Here is a 17,643-nt window from a genome sequence, read left to right on the forward strand (position 1 = left end):
GTCACTTAATGTCCATAATCCGTGAGGCAAATATTATCATCTTCATTTTATAATACCTACAGGAAACTGAGGCACAGAGAAGTACTCAAGCAATTTATCCAGAGTTGCACCACTAAGAAGTGGCAGAGCTGAGATTTTCAAGTTGGTGTGAATCCAAAGCCTGTCCCCACTCTACCTGCCACACTGGCTCTTCAAATGAATATTAAATAAAAGGTGTAACAAGAAGAAAAACACAGAAGTGAGCCTTTGTTTTCTACTGGCATCACGCAAAATGATAAAATATGTCACAGGTAGTCTTTTTAAGACTATAATTTAACAAACGGGAGGCACTTAAATTCTCGTAAGACAGGACTGTAGGTAATACAATCTGCAATTGTTATTTGTTTATATAGGAATGATTTCAGTTAATCAAAGACAGAAGAGTTAGGCAGAATTTGTAAGGAAAGAACTGAAGTCAGACATTTTAATTATGCTATCAGATTAGCACAAAAAAGAGAATAAGCTGGAAAGTTTATAGAATATAATAAAAGCTAAGTATGTTATGTCTCAAGATAACTCTTTGGATCAAGAAAAAGAGAGAGCACATCTAAAATAATTCATAGAATCAGATAATAAGTGACTAATCAAAGAGGTCTCATTACAACCATCTATATCAACACCCACATGGAAAAACCAAGCTATAGGTTTTTTTGGCCACACTGCACGGCATGCAGGATCTTAGTTCCCCAACCAGGGATTGAACCCATGCTCCCTGCAGTGGAAGCGCGGAGCCCTAACCATTGGACTGCAGGGCATTCCCCCTTTTTTTTTTTTCCCAAGCTACGGTTTTATTAGAAGCATTTTCCCAAGAAAATAAAACATGAATTTGTGGTTGTCTTTTTGTTTTTTTCAGTACACGGGCCTCTCACTGTTGTGGCCTCTCCTGCCGCGGAGCACAGGCTCTGGACGCACAGGCCCAGCGGCCATGGCTCACGGGCCCAGCCACTCCGCGGCATGTGGGATCTTCCCGGACCAGGGCACGAACCTGTCTCCCCCGCATTGGCAGGCGGACTCTCATCCACTGCGCCACCAGGGAAGCCCCTGTGGTTGTCTTTTAAAAAGAAAAATGAATGACAATTCAAAACAGATACAGTCAACACTGAAAGCTAACCAAACCAAAAAAAAAAAAAAAAGGAGGTATTTAAGATTGCCAAATCATGAGTAGAAGCAAGCTCCGTTTAGCAGCCTCTGGGCGACCTGGCAGAGAGATGAGCCCTCGTCGTCCAGGACAATGTGGCAGCTCCCTTCTACATCTACAAGCAAGAGGTCACTCATTACTCCCCAGTCCATCCAGGATGTTGAGATATAATGATAGCTATAGAGATGCCCAACAGAACAGCACAGCCAAGAAAGGCTGCCTGTGCCACTGGGCTCTTTTCTACACCAACAGTCCATGAACCATCAACAGACACGCATCTAAGACCTAGGCTCTCTCCCAGATACCCTGACAACTCCTCTCTCATGGGGCCATCTGACCTTGATGCCCATTTCTAGACAGAACACCTTCCCTGGTTGTCCCACAGACACATCCCAAGTTGACATCATCATAAACCCCACACCTGCTCCTCCTCCTGTGTCCCCGTCACACTGAATGGAGCCACCATTCACTCAGATTCCCAGGACGGGGCCTCGGGCCCATTCTCAACTCCTCCACCTTTCATATCCTGTCGCCATGGTGATTTACATGTAAAACATCACTTGAATGCATGTGCTCTTCCACTACTCCCTTAGTTTAGGACCTAGACTCTTGCAAGGAGGCTTCTTAGTAGTGATCAGTTTGGTCAGGGGGTCAGATAGACAATCTCCTCATTTACTGAGCTCCAACTTCATATCTAAATATCATGTTTGATTCCTTTGAATCAACCAGGGTAGAATCCCTGGAAAAAATGGGAAAAGAGAAAGGAGATTTTCCCTTTCCCTTTTAGCACTAAAGTGCTAAAGATTAGCACTTTAGGTGTGAGAAACTTTTTGCATCCCACTTAGAGATGAAAGAACATCAGGTTAACACCAAAAATTCATTTGTAGCCCAAATATAATAGGCCAGTTGATTTTCAATAGCCTTTTATTCAATCAACAAACTGTCTCCTTCTAGCAATCTCTCTTAAATCACAGTGATTCATTCTGGGTAAACACAGAGATACCGCCTAAGGAATTTCTCCCAGGTGAAATCTGTAAGGATGCTACGTGGGCCTCCCAACACAGGTGCCTACTAGAGTCTTCCCAACACCATCTATGCTGATGAACAAAACATAGACCTGACTTTGAAACCCAAACTCTGCCACTTACTAACTGCAGGGCTTCAATCAAGTTACACAATCTTATAGAGAAAAAGAAGACAATGGTATGCAGTTGTATATAAGGCTTGTTAAGCTTAACAACAAACAAAGATCAGCTAAGGGCCAGGCACTGCCTTGAGCACCTGAGATTCAAAGATGAAAGTCACAGCTCAGCCCCTTGCACTTCCAGTCTAGTGGGACAGACAGATATGGACCAACAAGTGTGACAACATACGTGAGTGCTGCAATCAAGATGTGAGCAAGTTCCATGAAGAGGGAAGGCTGGGGATGATGGAGAAGAACTGAAAGAGAACTTATTCGAAATAGGATAATTATGTAAACACCTGATACCTGGCTCACTTAAAAAATGCTTTTTGGTTGTTTAATTAATTAATTAATTAATTGATTAATTTTTAAATTATTTTTTTAATATTAGGTTTTTTTTAACATATTTATTGGAGTATAATTGCTTTACAATGGTGTGTTAGTTTCTGCTGTGTAACAGAGTGAATCAGCTATACATATACATATACCCCCATATCTCCTCCCTCTTGCATCTCCCACCTAGAGGGGTAGGATAGGGAGGGTGGGAGGGAGACGCAAGAGGGAGGAGTTTTTTTTTTTAAACCCACATTTAAGCTTACAACTGTTACTGATGCAACCTTTTTCTTGTCCTCCTGAAAGTTCATATATAAAGTCACCAACAAAACACCTGATGGTCACTCTATTGTGAAGACACTCAAAGAGCCCTGACAAGAGGGCCTCATGCAAACAAGACAGGTGTCTGAAGGAGCCACCTGGGAAGTGAAACCTCCAGCCCCAGTCAAATCTTCAGATGACTGCGGTCCTGGCCAACATCTTGAGTGTAACCTCATGAGAGGACAGGAGTCCTGCTAAGCCATTCCCAGATTCCTGACCCACAGGTATTATGTGAGGCACTAAATATTAATATTTATTGCTTTAATCTGCTAAGTATCAGGGTAATTTGTTACTCAAAAATTCATACCTAAGACACAGGTCAATAGGGTATTAGTGAGAAGGTTTTTGTATTCAGGACAGCATAAGTTTTAGTTAAAAACCAATTCCATTTCTTTTCTCTGGAGCACAGAAATATGATACACACGATGGCAGGTTGTGAGGCAATGAGGGGTTAATGCTGGTTCTACTTCCTTCCTTGCCTCACATCACCACCCCCCAAAGGAAACTATAGTTTAAAATACCAGACTTATATAACTAAAAGAGAGTGATGCGTTGTGACTTCTTAAAGACAATTTAAAACAAGGTATATGGCAAGGCAAGTAATAATGAAAGCAAATGACTTATCACTAGATTGTAAGAATTAAGCAAATAAAGCACCGTAGTTCTAGCCACAAATATTAGGTAACAAACTATGAGTTTTGAATTTATCAGAACTGATGATTTGCGCACTCAATCTATTTCATTTCTTGAAAAATATAATTTATTATGGGTAGTATAAATTAGTATTTAAAGTTTCAAGGTGTTATATCTGTAGCCAAAAGAAAGGGCATTTTATTCTCACTTATTATTGATCTCAAAGTTAAGATTCATTTATTCACAAACATTTACTGTACACCTAATTTCTTCCAGAAATTCCCCTAGGGTTTGGGAATGAACTGATGGAAATTACAGTCTGTGACCTTCAGGAACTCATAGAGGGTAGACCAGTGCTTCTCCTATGAGCCTGACCTATTTTTAAATATGGATGCAAAGGCCGATTTCTCGAAACTCAAATATTGAAGGCGGGCGAGTGGGACCTGGAGATCTCCATGGTTTTACACTCATAATTGTTTCTGATGCTTGGTCCGATGGTTCTCCACCACCTGGGTGGACGATAATACAGTACAGCCCATTTACTCGATCATCAAATATTTACTGAGCACCTGATCTGTACCGTGGGTGCTGGCTGCTGGGGGGTGGGGGGGGTGGGTGAGGCTGTATACCAGAAAACACACAACATGAAGTTAGAAGGAAAAGAGAGTCAGCCAAATGAAGGAACAGATGATGTTCCACCATTAGCAAAGCACCTCCAAATGTGGAATCACACCGTACGGTAGGCTTGGTGACTAAGTTAAATGATAAAGTATATTCACGGATTCTGACTTTTTTTTTATTCAAAAGAGACCTAATTGGCCCAACATCATGCAGCAAAGAAGAGAACTGAATCTAGGTCCTGTGACTCCGGTTCTTACCTACTTTTTTCTTGATCGGTTCCTCTCAGGAGTAAAGCACATCTTCATGAACCAGAATAAGAACAAAGAATATTTCTCAGTTCTAAAAAGCTTGTGTTGTTGTTACTATAGGCATACTATATCTTAGGAGCTATCAATCTGGGGCATTTTTGAAAAGATACAATCAGTGAAGAAAAAAACAAGGTGGATGTGAAAAATGTCTTTGAAGCTATTTCAGTTGCTACTGCTGGAAAATGTCTGAATTTCAACTCTAGTAGGCATAAAATAAGCTTACAGAAAACACCGGTTTTGGAATCTGAATCAATGACCTAGAAATAAATCTCCAAGAGGGATAAGCAAAATTTTGAAAGAGTAGAATCAAAGAAAATAAAACTGTTATCTCTAAATGGTTTGTAAAAATAATGTTTTGGGGTTACAGTTGGAAATAGGTACATTTTAGAGCTACAGGTATTAATGATATACTGGAATTTTGTGACATAACACTAGTCAGCTAAGGAGTAGATTTCCTTCAAAGGGGTTTATCACTGGAAATAACTGAAGGAAGGATCTTGTCTTACAATCTCACCAATAATACAAAATCTTCTCCCTTTTCTGGGTCTTTGCCATCTGGCATCTACTCCTGCCACTTTCCTGAGGTTACTCAAGGGTCAACATTTTGTCCTTCTCTGGTACAAAATCAAACTCAGACCTCTTATATTTTGATTTCTCTGCTCACCCTGTCTTCCTGAAACATTGTCTTCCCTTTGTTCCCATGAAACTGTAGGTTCCTGGCTCTCCTCTGACCCCTCCTTGCCTGGCTTCCGTCCTAATCATGGGCATCCTCTCAAGGTTTTGTCTGGTCTGCTTCTCTTTCTAATCCTCCGTTTATGCTAACATGCGACCATGATTCTCCCACTCACACAGGCTCCCCAGCCCCAGGAGCTAACTGGCATTGCTTTGGCATTGCTTCGCAATATCCAATCAGCTTTTGAGGCTATCAAATTCTTTCTGTGTAACATTCCCAAGACTTGACCTTCCCTTCATATGTCCATGTCCTTTACTCTGGAACCTCATCGATTAAGCCCTAGTCAGTTACCATGGCTTCCAGTGGACCAGATCATCATTCTCTGGTACATCCTGCAGCCTGAGGCCAGATGAAGATCCTTTTCATCATGCCCCTTCCTTGTCCAAGGATCAGTACATGCCTTGCTGAAGCCAACGTCAGTGCCCCATACCTGGAATGACTTTCCCCTCTGTAAGCCAAATATTCTGCTTTCTCCAAGATCCAACATGAAATTCCTTCTTGGATGATACCAACCTAATCCTCTTCCACAGTGAATTTTAATTTCCTCAGCAACCATATCTGGATCACTCTCTCTCACACCCGCTTTATTGCAACTAAAGGGCAGTTCTTTTTTTTTTTTTTTTTTTTTTTTTGCTGTACGTGGGCCTCTCACTGTTGTGGCCTCTCCCGTTGCGGAGCACAGGCTCCGGACATGCAGGCTCAGCAGCCATGGCTCACGGGCCCAGCCGCTCCGCGGCATGTGGGATCTTCCCAGACCGGGGCACGAACCCATGTCCCCTGCATTGGAGGTGGACTCTCAACCACTGCGCCACCAGGGAAGCCCTAAAGGGCAGTTCTTGTAGAGACCACCTTAATAGGGGGGGCCAGCACAAGCATCTCCATGTTTGCTAAATTGAACTGAATTTACTGCAGCTCTGCCAAAATTCAATTTAAATTATATAAAGATTGAAGGAATGTAGAAAGCAGATCTTGCTCCAACCATAACAGTTATTACTTCAGTTTCTTAAACTATAATAACAGAAATAGATACACACTAAAAGCATTTTTTAATTAGGAAAATCAATGGAATAAAAATCTTTATATATTCTTCTTAGTTTTCTCTCCCCTGACGTTTTAGGTGATCTTATCACTCCAATTACAAAACGGTCTTTTGGCATCTGAAGAGCTAAGGATGGATGACAATGAACGGATAGACTCAAGTATGTGAAGGATGAATTGTATCCAGAACGCTGTGGGTCAGAGAGAGATTTTCCAAATGCGAAATGAATTCTGACAGGAAGCTGCCTGCTGGGGAATGAAGGAAGGCTTTGAAAAGCTAGTAATCATAATCAAATTGTAGTTGTGTTGACTGGTCAGAAATACACAAGTGGAATCTACAATGTAGAAGTTGTTCTGAGAAGAACTTAATTATGCAGAAGAGGAAGCCAAAGATCTTTTAAAATGTGATCATCCACATCGTCAAACGTGTTAATACGTCACAGATAACAGGTCTGTCTCACAAAATAACCTATGTTCAAAAGTTCTTTGCAAGGCTCATAAATCTTACCTCCTTCAAATCAAGATTAGCTCCTGACTAGGTAAAACTAGCAGGAAGTTGCTTTAATAAGATAGTTTAAAAAAATGTGAAAATTAAAATCATACACATGTATTTATACCTAATCTCTTCTCTATTATTTCTTTCTAATCATATGTGAAATGTTGTTTTCATTCATTCACTAAACATTTATTGAGCACTGTCCAAAGCTCCAGGGATTCAATGATTCCTACCCAAAATGAACTCACAGGCCAAAGAGGGGCACTCACGGGCTCGGTGGAAAGAAATGGAGAGTAAAGAACAGGAAATAACTAAAAGGGAAGAAGTAACACTGAAATGGAAAATTTTATGTTTACTCCTAATTTACTAATTAAAGAATAATCCGACAAATCAATGTCAAATAAAGGCAGTGAAGAACTCTGCCAACTTGATCACAGTCAGATTCAGTTTTCTGAAATTCTCATATGTGAATGTGTCAAGCCAAGACAGCAGTGAGGAACAGTCTGGAACACTTTAAGGTGCTGAAAAATAGTGACTGGGTAGGTAGAACAGTCTTTAGCACCTACAGATAAGAAATGGTTCCTAGATTTATTTCACAAGAAATATAACTGTTGATACTTTTATCTTCTAGCTTGCTTTTGGCAATAGTTTCTTCGTCACTATAAAAGAAATTTAGAATTATGTTATTATATCATTATAAAACAATTCTAAAAGAACAACAGGGAATCATTACAGAAATTTTGGAAAATAACAAACGGTCGGAAGTGATCCATATAACCAAATCCTAACAATTCTACAGGAAACTGTAATACAACAAAGAAAATCTTGGAATCAAACAATATGCTCAATAATCATTTTAGGGAAAATGGAATAAAAGGCAACTGCAAAAGCAAAGTTACCTGGTGGCCTGGGGAGCCCTACCCTTCCCTGCTGTATCTGAGCCTCTCCCATCCTCTGCAGGACCACCCGTCACCCCAGCAACTGCTCCCTCTTCTGAACTGCTTATTTCTTCTTACCCGGTGGAACCAGACAGTGAATAACCTGCTACTATTTATTTTCCATGTTTTCGCCTTTTTTCCCCAAATAGATCATATGCTGTTTCCTGAGGACAGGAAGTATGCCTTCTATTTCTCTGTATCCCCAGCAACTAGGAAGCACCCTGCACAGGATAAATGTTTGTTGATGAGGATGCATATGCTCACTTTTAATACTTATGTGAATATTAACAAAATCTAGTTGGTTACTATTTTGAAGAAAGGACCTGGGGTTAAAATCTTCTAATATTATATATTTCGCCTTATTTGGCAAGATTTCTGAAGAATTCAGTACAGCTTTGTATTATTTAGACAAGTAAAAATGGTAATAAAACAATTCTCATTAAAAAAGTGAAAATTCATTTATTCTCAATTTTGAAATCTCTTTAAACTTAGATAAAATATACAGAGAACAAAAGGTTATCAAACCTTTCACTAACCAGTAACCCTTATTTGTCCTTCCCCTCTGCCAAACTCCAGTTTATAAAGTCATTCTAATACATACATCCGTGAGGAACACTGTTTAAAAAAATTTTAGTAAGTTTTAAATAATGCATCATTATATGGGGATATATGTAGATGTATAGCTGATTGACTTTCTTATAAAGCAGAAACAAACACACCATTGTAAAACAATTATACTCCACTAAAGATGTTTAAAAAAATAATGCATAATTGCCCTAAACAAACAGGACCCACACCTTTTTTTGAATTCCACCTACCACACCCCCTACACTCAGCCTATGTAAACTTCAGACTCCCAGGTTCAAATGCCAACAGCACAGGGCGTCAGACACAAAACTCACTGTGTAATCTGAGAGCCGACTGAGATCAGCTACACGGAGGAAATGAGAGTTGGGATGGGGTGGGGGAAGGGAGAGGAGGCAGCAAGTGATCCTGGAGCAGTGCGATCAGGGGGCTCTGGGGACCCCTGAGGGAGGAGGACACGAAAGAAAGGATGAGCCCAGAGCCCAGAAAGGCAGAGGAAGAGCTCCCCCTCCTCCTCTCTCGGCATTTTAACACTAACAGGCCCACAGGCATTAGGGCGGGGGTCCCCTGCTCTAGGGATTAAAGATGCTGGCGGGCTAGCCTGGGAAACGAAGCAGCAGTTTACTACACTGTCGGGGCACTACACTGCAAGCTCCAGATTCAACTTTCCCAAACTTTAGAAACCAATCCGTTCTTAGGTGGGGACTATACTATGTCACTTCCAAAAGGGAAAACTGTGCACTAAGCCCACAGTAAGTGTGCAATAAACACCCATTTAACTGATGGATCAACAGTGCACAGTCTGATCACTGCCTCAAAGAGCCTGATCCCTGGGGAGAAACTCAGAAGGACTAAACAAAAGGAAAGGTTTCTTTTTGATCATCTTCCAAGACCTGCACGTAGCTTGTGAGAGTGGCCTGCGTTTCGAATCGTGCATTATATTTCAACCGTCACTGCGCATGAGATTGTGTGGCCCTCTGGAAGTTTACGATATGAGATATTCCTACGACAAGGAGATTTTGATTTGGCATCAAGCTCCACCAAAAGAAGGCATGCAGAAGTACATATCGAGATAAAAGTACCCCATAGAGCTGAGGAGTGAACCGACTCCTGTCAAACTCTTTCCTGGAAACACTACAGCTGGGGGTTCTCTTCCTGAGCCGTGAACACCCAGCACTGGCCTTCCAGGTGCTGCCAGCCTGAGGCACCCTCCGGGCCAGGCTCCTCCTGCTATCTTTCTGTTGCAGTTCCTTGTTCTAAGTGCTCCGTCAGTCAGATTAAAGTATTTGTTTATTTTTTCAGTAGCCGACTAAAAATAAATCTGCAAGCTAAGGATAAAGAAAGACACTTCAAACCCTGCCTTTGAAGCCCACTTCACGGCAAGTAATTGACTTCCCTCCTAGGGACCAGTTATAGATCAGGGGGAAAACAGCATTCACAGCTTTCACCAGAATACCAGAGACTGAAACACGATTCGCACCCAGCTTACTTTCTCGTAGAAACAAAGGTGTGCATGCCCTGTCTCCTTCCCTCACCTGAGAGAACTATCACCATGTTTAGCAAAATAAAAATCTCTCTAAGGTGCTTGTCCCTCCTCCTCATACTTTAGGAATGTTACCTCCAGCTTTTCCAAAAATATCAACCACCCAGATACCGACGACAGGGTTTTGATAAGAAGAAAAAGTATAAGATTCACTAAAAAAGAGGGGTAACGGGATCTCGGCAACGTAGTCTCCCTCCTGCCTGCAGGCCACAGAGCTTGCCCACTTGTCCCTACTACGTAACTTCCTATTGCCACAACCCTGTGGCATTCTGATATCCATCAGATAAAAACATTCTGTATGCTCACATGACAGTGTTAGAATTAATGGATGAGATGACAAGGCTGTCACACTGCTAAAAGCATGAGCTGTAGAATCCACAAACAGACTGCATTCTGGCTGGGGGAACATGAAGTTACTGCACTTCTCTCTAAGCCCTGCTTCAATAAACAAAATGGGGGTGATGATAACAGCCACCCTGGGGCTGCTGAAAAGAGTAAATGAAACAAAGTATGAAAAGCATTTAGTCTCCAGTAGGTGATAAAAATATTTAGCGGTAGTATGATGACAACCTAAGGGTGACCTCACAAAGAATCTAGTGTCTTAACTCTCAAGGTCAGCTAGAGAAGGGTTGGAGAGCTCCCAGAGGTCTTGTGTGGGGTTGTCAGCAAGCAGCTGCAGTCATTCTTGGGGGACACGGACAAAATTCTCCCTTGAGTTTTGCCTGAGAAAGGCTTGAAGGGCCCTTGCTTTTCTCTTGCTCTCTCTCTCTCTCTCTCTGTCTCTCAACTAGATAGAAGATAGACTTAGGAAAGGAAATAAGACTTCTCCATTCCCCTTGGACAGAGAAGTTGGTAGAGTACATATAATACTTCCCCAAATTTCCCAAATGCATGGGTAATGCCCTCTTAGTACTATAAACATACAAAGTGTTTACAGTCTGTTTTCAGGAATAATGAAAAAGAACAGTATCTAGAATTAGACATCAAGCTAAAAATAACTCTTAATTGGTCCTAGCTTAGGCAAATATGAGAGCACTTAATTTGCAAAAATTTCTTGATGTATCCACTCTCCAAGAAAGGTCAAACCACTGAACCTCTCCAGTATTTCTCGCACAAAGGTATAGAGATGTACCATTTTCCTGTTGCATGTGGTAGGGCTCTCAAGGGAAGACATTATCCTCTACCAAAATCCATATAGAAATCTAACAGATGCTATGCCATTCATAGCAATCCAATAATTTTAATTATAAACTAAATTTCCCTAAGCTGGTCATAAAAATTTATTGTGTAATAGTTGATACACACAAAAGAACGAATATATGTTAACAAATAGCTACATTATGAAGCTTGATAATAAAACCAAAACCCGTGAGCCCAACCCCAACTTAAGAACTAGAAAATTTCCAATATTAGTGTAGCTACCTGTGCGCTCCTTCCCAATCTTAGCCCCGTGCCTGGCCTGCAGAAGTAATCGCTTTCTTAAACTTTGAATTTATCATTCCCTTGCTCTTCAAAATATTTTTTTGCAAAGATGGACCTTCAAGTGTGTATTATTTACTTTGGCTAAACACTGCAAAAACTTGGAGACCTTTATCTCCAAATGGATCTAAAGTTGGCGCCACAGAGCCTAGGATGTCTCAGCTGTTGCCATTCTTCCTTAATAGGCATTATGTGCCCTGCCCCTCATCTCCCAAGAGAGTCAACAGAAGTTCTAAGGATTCTCTCGGTTTGTGCCCACAGCAGTCACAAAATTTCCTGCATTCTCAGAATAGGTGTCTGTCTACACAGCTGCTGTCTGAAATGGGTAGAACTTTCTACCCACCCAATATGGCGGGGGGGGAGCATGTCACTGTCAGCATCCCATCCTTGTTGATAAAACTGTTAAGAACTGCGAAGGGCCGGAGAATTCAGCCTCCTTGCAAGCTACCAAGGTAGCTCGCCACAGTTTCACGGATGCTGGCAGAAGATCCAGGTCTATTGGTTCAGAGACAAAGGACTTCATTACTCATGGCACAGAGAGCAGCACGAGCATCACACATTTGCATCAGTTTCCTGTCCCCCAGATTCTACGGGGTAGTGTGGATGGGCTCAGATAGATGCCTGTGCACACAGAGGGCTGCATCACAGAAGAGGGACCTTGAGTTTATGGAGTCCAGCATGCCTGCCTTTTGTTCTGGAAGGAGCCACTAACTCCATTTTCCAAGGATGTTCACTACACAAATGTCCTTGAAAAGAGACTATGGAACAAAAAGCAGTCAGTGCCTTACTCATAAGATGTGTAGAAACAAGAGAGTCCATAGAGTTCCCATAGTCAACCGTTATCTGTTATACTTCAATTAAAATTTTTATTTAAAACGTTTTTAATGGCATGATTGTTTTGAATTCTATCTTGAACCCAGAAGTGACAATCATATTTACAGAGCCTCGTGGAGGAATGTGTGACAATGTGCAGGAAAGGGTCCCCCAAAAGATACTTGTTTATTACAGCTGACAAATATGTGCTTTACAGGTTCAGGACTTCAGAGGCTTTGAGGGAATCTTTCTGACTCCGTTTTTTTTTTTTTTCTCTACTAAGAACAGTAATTTTCCTCTGTAATATCACCTTAGAATTTAATAAATAATTCTAAAAGACATAAAGATCTGCTGTGAGACAGAACTATAAGAATACTGAAAGTTCTAGCCACGGTCTGCATGGCCAGCAAGCTTCCTTGATATGATGTAAGCTCATCTTTACAGTGAAGCCCCTACTTTACATTATCCTACAATTTGCACCTTTTCTTCCCAAATCTGCCAGTTTCCTCATGTTACTGATGTACTGACCTCTTCTTTATATTACCCTGTAATTTATGCCTTTTCTTTAAGTCCATCACATTCCCTGCATTACTAACAGACTGATCTCCCCTTTATATTATCCTGCAATTTACACCTTTTCCTTCTGACTCCATCAGATTTCCTAATGTCACTACTAATGTACTGACAGCTCACAATTTGTACTGCATTTCTTGCAATTTGTACTCATTTTTCAGAAAAGCTGGAGGAAAGCCACCTTGTTACTGTGTGTCTAGGGCTGAAGACCAGAGACGGCTGAGCGTGTGTGCTTCACTACAGGCCTGTGGACAGGGCTCCTAACTTAGGAAGGCGATGTTAGGAAGTGATGAAAGATGATGAGCTGGGTCCTAAGTTGTTGACTAAGTATCAATAGATGATGAAAAGGAAGATGTACATTTTATTTTATTTTATATTTTTAAATTTCTTTATTTACTTTTGGCTGTGTTGGGTCTTCGTTGCTGCGCACAGGCTTTCTCTAGTTTTTCTCGAGCGGGGGCTACTCTTCGTTGCGGTGTGCGGGCTTCTCATTGCGGTGGCTACTCTTGTTGCAGAGCACGGGTTCTAGGCATGTGGGCTTCAGTAGTTGTGGCGCGCGGGCTCAGTAGTTGTGGCACATGGACTTAGTTGCTCTACGGCACGTGGGATCCTCCCGCACCAAGGTTCGAACCCGTGTCCCCTGCATTGGCAGGTGGATTCTTAACCACTGCGCCACCAGGGAAGCCCAGGAAGATATACATTTTATCATCTGTCCTTTAAGAAAGTTTCAGGGGCTCCATAGGATGAGAAAAGTCTATCACAACTAACTTAGCTTACATTTAACACATTCTTTTTCATTGAGTTCAAATAAACGAGAGGCTTTTTCACATGTTAACAAGTTTCCCTCAGCTTGTACTCTTGCTGTTTGCCATATTTCCTCCTGGTCACTCTGAAGTAAGACTTCCTCCAGAATGTGCTACCTACGTGGAGTCTGAAATGAATTAAGAGTTGGTAAAACAAAGGGAGGTAGGGTTAAGAAAAAGAAAATTCCAGATACAGGACGCCGCATGTGCAAAGGCACAGAGGTGCAGGTCCAAAACCTTTAGGGAACTTCAGCTATTTCAGAGTGGCTGGTGCACACACTGAGTGGGAAGGTGCCTGGAGCAGATAATGAGGATGTGCCACCTGAAGGAATCTGGACAATCTATATAATCCGGAGCCACTGAAGACTTTTTTTTTGTTGTTTTTTTTTGTTTTTTTTTGCGGTACACAGGCCTCTCATTGTTGTGGCCTCTCCCGTTGTGGAGCACAAGCTCCGGACGCGCAGGCTCAGCGGCCATGGCTCACGGGCCCAGCCGCTCCGCAGCATGTGGGATCTTCCCGGACTGGGGCACGAACCGGTGTCCCCTGCATCGGCAGGTGGACTCTCAACCACGGCGCCACCAGGGAAGCCCAACACTGAAGAGTTTTAAGCCAGGAGAGTAATGTGCTCATATTTGAAATCAGAATAATCTCTTGATGGTGGAATGGAGGCCACGTTAGAATGGAGATGACACTGGAGGTAGGGAAACAGATCAGGAGGGTACACAATTAGCTAGTAAGGAGATGACAAGGGCACGTGTTATGGGCTGAATTACGTCCCCCTAAAATTCTTACGCTGATGTCCTAGTTCCTAGTACTTCAGAATGTGATTCTATTTGGAGACAGGGTCTTAAGAGACAGCCACTGGTCTCAGAAGAAACCAACCCTGCTGACACCTTGACCTCAGGCTTCTAGCCCCAGAATTGTGGGACAATAAATGTCTGTTGTTTAAGCCATCCCATCTGTGGCATTTGTTATGGCAGACGATGACAGCCTGGATCAAGGATGGTGAGGAGGAAGAAACCTGAGACAGACTTGGGTGGTAGAATACCCAAAATCTGGTGACCAGTTGGTATAAGTGGTCAAGGAAGAAGTTGATTTAGAGGATCCTGGTATGGGTAACTGGGTAGATGGCCATATCATGGACCAAGAAAAGTAATACAAGAAAAGAGAAAGATCAGCAGTTCTGAGGTAAAAGACAACATCAAGCATTTACAACATGTGGAGTTCAGTAGGATGTGAAGACATGGGTCTGGAATTCAGAGAACAGGACTGAGATCAAGGCAGGGAACTGCAAGTCCTCCACGTGGAAGTGGAGGCTGTGAACGAAATCTCCCAGAGAAAGTATACTGGTGTAAAGGAGAATATTGGAAGGAGGATGCATCCAGTGAAGGAGATAGAAAGGGATGCCTAGGTAGGACTGGACCCAGGAATGACAATTGTCACAGACATCAGTGGAAAAGGGTGTTCAAAGAAGGAGCGGTCATCAGGGTTGAATGTTGAAAAGAGGTCAGAGACTTAAGATTATCCATTGAATCTGACAATTAGGAGCTTATTGGTGAACTCAGCAAAATTATTCAGTAGAGCTGTCAGAGGTGAGAGCCATGCTGCACTGAGCTGACAAGTAAAGAGACTGGGGGTAAATGAAAATGGCAAGCACAGATCACTCTTGCAAGAAGCTTGGCTAAGTTGGAGCTTAGGTGATGCAGGGCTCAGGGTGGGTTTTCTCATCATCATCATCATCATCATCATCATCATCATCATCATCATCATCATCAGTAGCGGTGGTACTGGCAGTGGTGGAGGAGGAGGGGTGGGGGGAATAGTACTACTAAGCAGGTGGTCACATCCTAAGGTCAGAGGGTGCTGGGCCTGCCTCTCTGACATGTTATTTCTTCAAGATGAAATCAAACATCATCTTTACAATGAGTTGTTCTAACTCCCATTTGGGGCAGCTGATTTGGATTAGAGTAATTTGCTGATCAAAGTATGGTCATGGGTGCAGGCAGCCCATTGGTGGAGAATCCCTCAGTGACTTCTCTGCAAGGTGAGGTAGATTATATTCATTTGATATAATGAAGGGGTAAGTTGGGTCAGGGGAAAAATAAGAGGGGGACAGGAGATCAAGAAGGAGGTGAAGAGAAACTTTATCCCCTGGCAACACCTGTCATGGCTGAAGCTAGGTGAATTCGAGTCCCTTGCTATGCATTTACTCTCCCACCAGACTGCAAGTTCCCTGCCTGCAGCAGTAAGTTACCTAGAGCACCCACACAGCACCAGGCACCTAGAAGGAGCCCAATCAATTCAGAATGAGAGCTCTACCATGGCCCTACCATGTAGATAGAGATCATGGCCCTAGAGCTAGGTCTTCATGCCCTGACGCCCAGTCCTGCTCACAAGGCAAGAAATGAGCCCAGTGAGTATCCACACCTGATGTCTACATCCTCTCACAAGACTAGGATAGGTCAGGGAGGGATGTGTAACTGAGTCGGTTAGAGACCACCTCTCCGGGTAGATCCCAAATTCTTTCTGAGTGAAATCAAGGTTACATCTAGGGAAATAGGGGAATGAGGCCAAGAAGAGGGTTTTAAAAGGCAGAGTAAAGCAAACTGGATGGGGATAACATTTAACACAGGAAATCTGAAAACAATTCAGAACCAGGTGGCTATGAAATGTTTGTTAAGGGTTTAAGGTGCACATTATCTTATTTCATTTATAATCAGGACACCTTTCCCCACAATTTAGAATCTCTAAAATTGTGGTGCATCTTACAATAACTGGTATCTTAGCACTGTCATAGTTTAATGGGCATAATTTTTTTTCATTAGTGGTAGATGATATGAGGGTGCTCTAGAATCAATGGTGTCTTAAACTTCATGATATGGCATTTTACTCTATGAAAGGGTGTGGCAGTTGTTTTGATCTGATGCGTTAATTAAAAGTACTCAGCTTATGTGACAAAGTGAGAGAGTGGCATGGACATATATATACTACCAAACGTAAAATAGCTAGTGGGAAGCAGCCGCATAGCACAGGGAGATCAGCTCGGTGCTTTGTGACCACCTAGAGGGGTGGGATAGGGAGGGTGGGAGTGAGGGAGGGAGATGCAAGAGGGAAGAGATATGGGAACATATGTATATGTATAACTGATTCACTTTGTTATAAAGCAGAAACTAACACACCATTGTAAAGCAATTATACTCCAATAAAGATGTTAAAAATAAATAAATAAAAGTACTCAGCTTTAGCGATGGGTAAACTCTAAGTACTATCTCAAAAAAAGAGTATCTCAAAAGGCACCCCTTCACATATTAAGTCACTGAGTAACTATTTTGAGAGCCCAACTGTGCACGTTAGTTGATCACTCCCAAAACAGTGAGCAGGAAGAACTCTAATTCACAGAAAGCTCTGCTACGCTATACCCTGAGTAACAACATTCAGGACCCAAACCTCAGGAATAAAAAGAGCCTGATTATTACCATTTTCTGTTCAATTGGTTCTACATTTGTAATTAAGTCTGTGCCTTCTCTCCAACACTGTGGAATGTTGATGACTTACTACATGGGTCAGAGGAAAAAGACTTGAGACTCTATTTCAAAAGATAGGAGGGGGCTTCCCTTCCCTGGTGGCGCAGTGGTTGGGAGTCCGCCTGCCGGTGCAGGGGACACGGGTTCGTGCCCCGGTCCGGGAAGATCCCACGTGCCGCGGAGCGGCTGGGCCCGTGAGCCATGGCCGCTGGGCCTGCGCGTCCGGAGCCTCGGCTCCGCGGCGGGAGAGGCCGCGGCAGTGAGAGGCCCGCGTACCGCAAAAAAAAAAAGATAGGAGGAAAATTCTAGCTTGCAGTTGGGCCAGACTCTGAAGAATATCTTGAGACAGTAGGCTTTCACCAGATGAACCCTGTGGTACCTGTGGTGTTATTTGGGGGTTGTAATGCTTTCAGTGTTTACAAGGTCAAATCTAAATTCATATACTGGAAATGGGTTCTATTTTCACTGCTGAATACGGGCTGCATCAGTTTATTTGCTTATTTTTAAATGCGTCTTCTGGCCTTTAGAAGCTATTATTTAC

At 42.4% G+C, this 17,643-nt stretch overlaps 1 protein-coding gene across 7 annotated transcripts in view; it reads right to left on the reverse strand.

The window, feature by feature from the left end:
• Positions 1-17,643, reverse strand: part of EFCAB11 (EF-hand calcium binding domain 11) — a 180,511-nt gene that overhangs the window by 89,380 nt on the left and 73,488 nt on the right. The window contains exon 6 of one of the 7 annotated variants that reach the window (XM_081227564.1): positions 9,211-9,369. The exons of the other annotated variants lie outside the window; for them this stretch is intronic. Within the exon in view, the coding sequence (XP_081083690.1) occupies positions 9,303-9,369 (67 nt within the window). The 3' untranslated portion in view covers positions 9,211-9,302. Of the gene's footprint in view, positions 1-9,210; positions 9,370-17,643 lie in introns of those variants that run through there. 7 annotated transcript variants of the gene reach the window in all.

This window comes from Mesoplodon bidens, assembly GCF_964165515.1.
Source record: "Mesoplodon bidens genome assembly, chromosome: 3".
NCBI lineage: Eukaryota > Metazoa > Chordata > Mammalia > Artiodactyla > Ziphiidae > Mesoplodon > Mesoplodon bidens.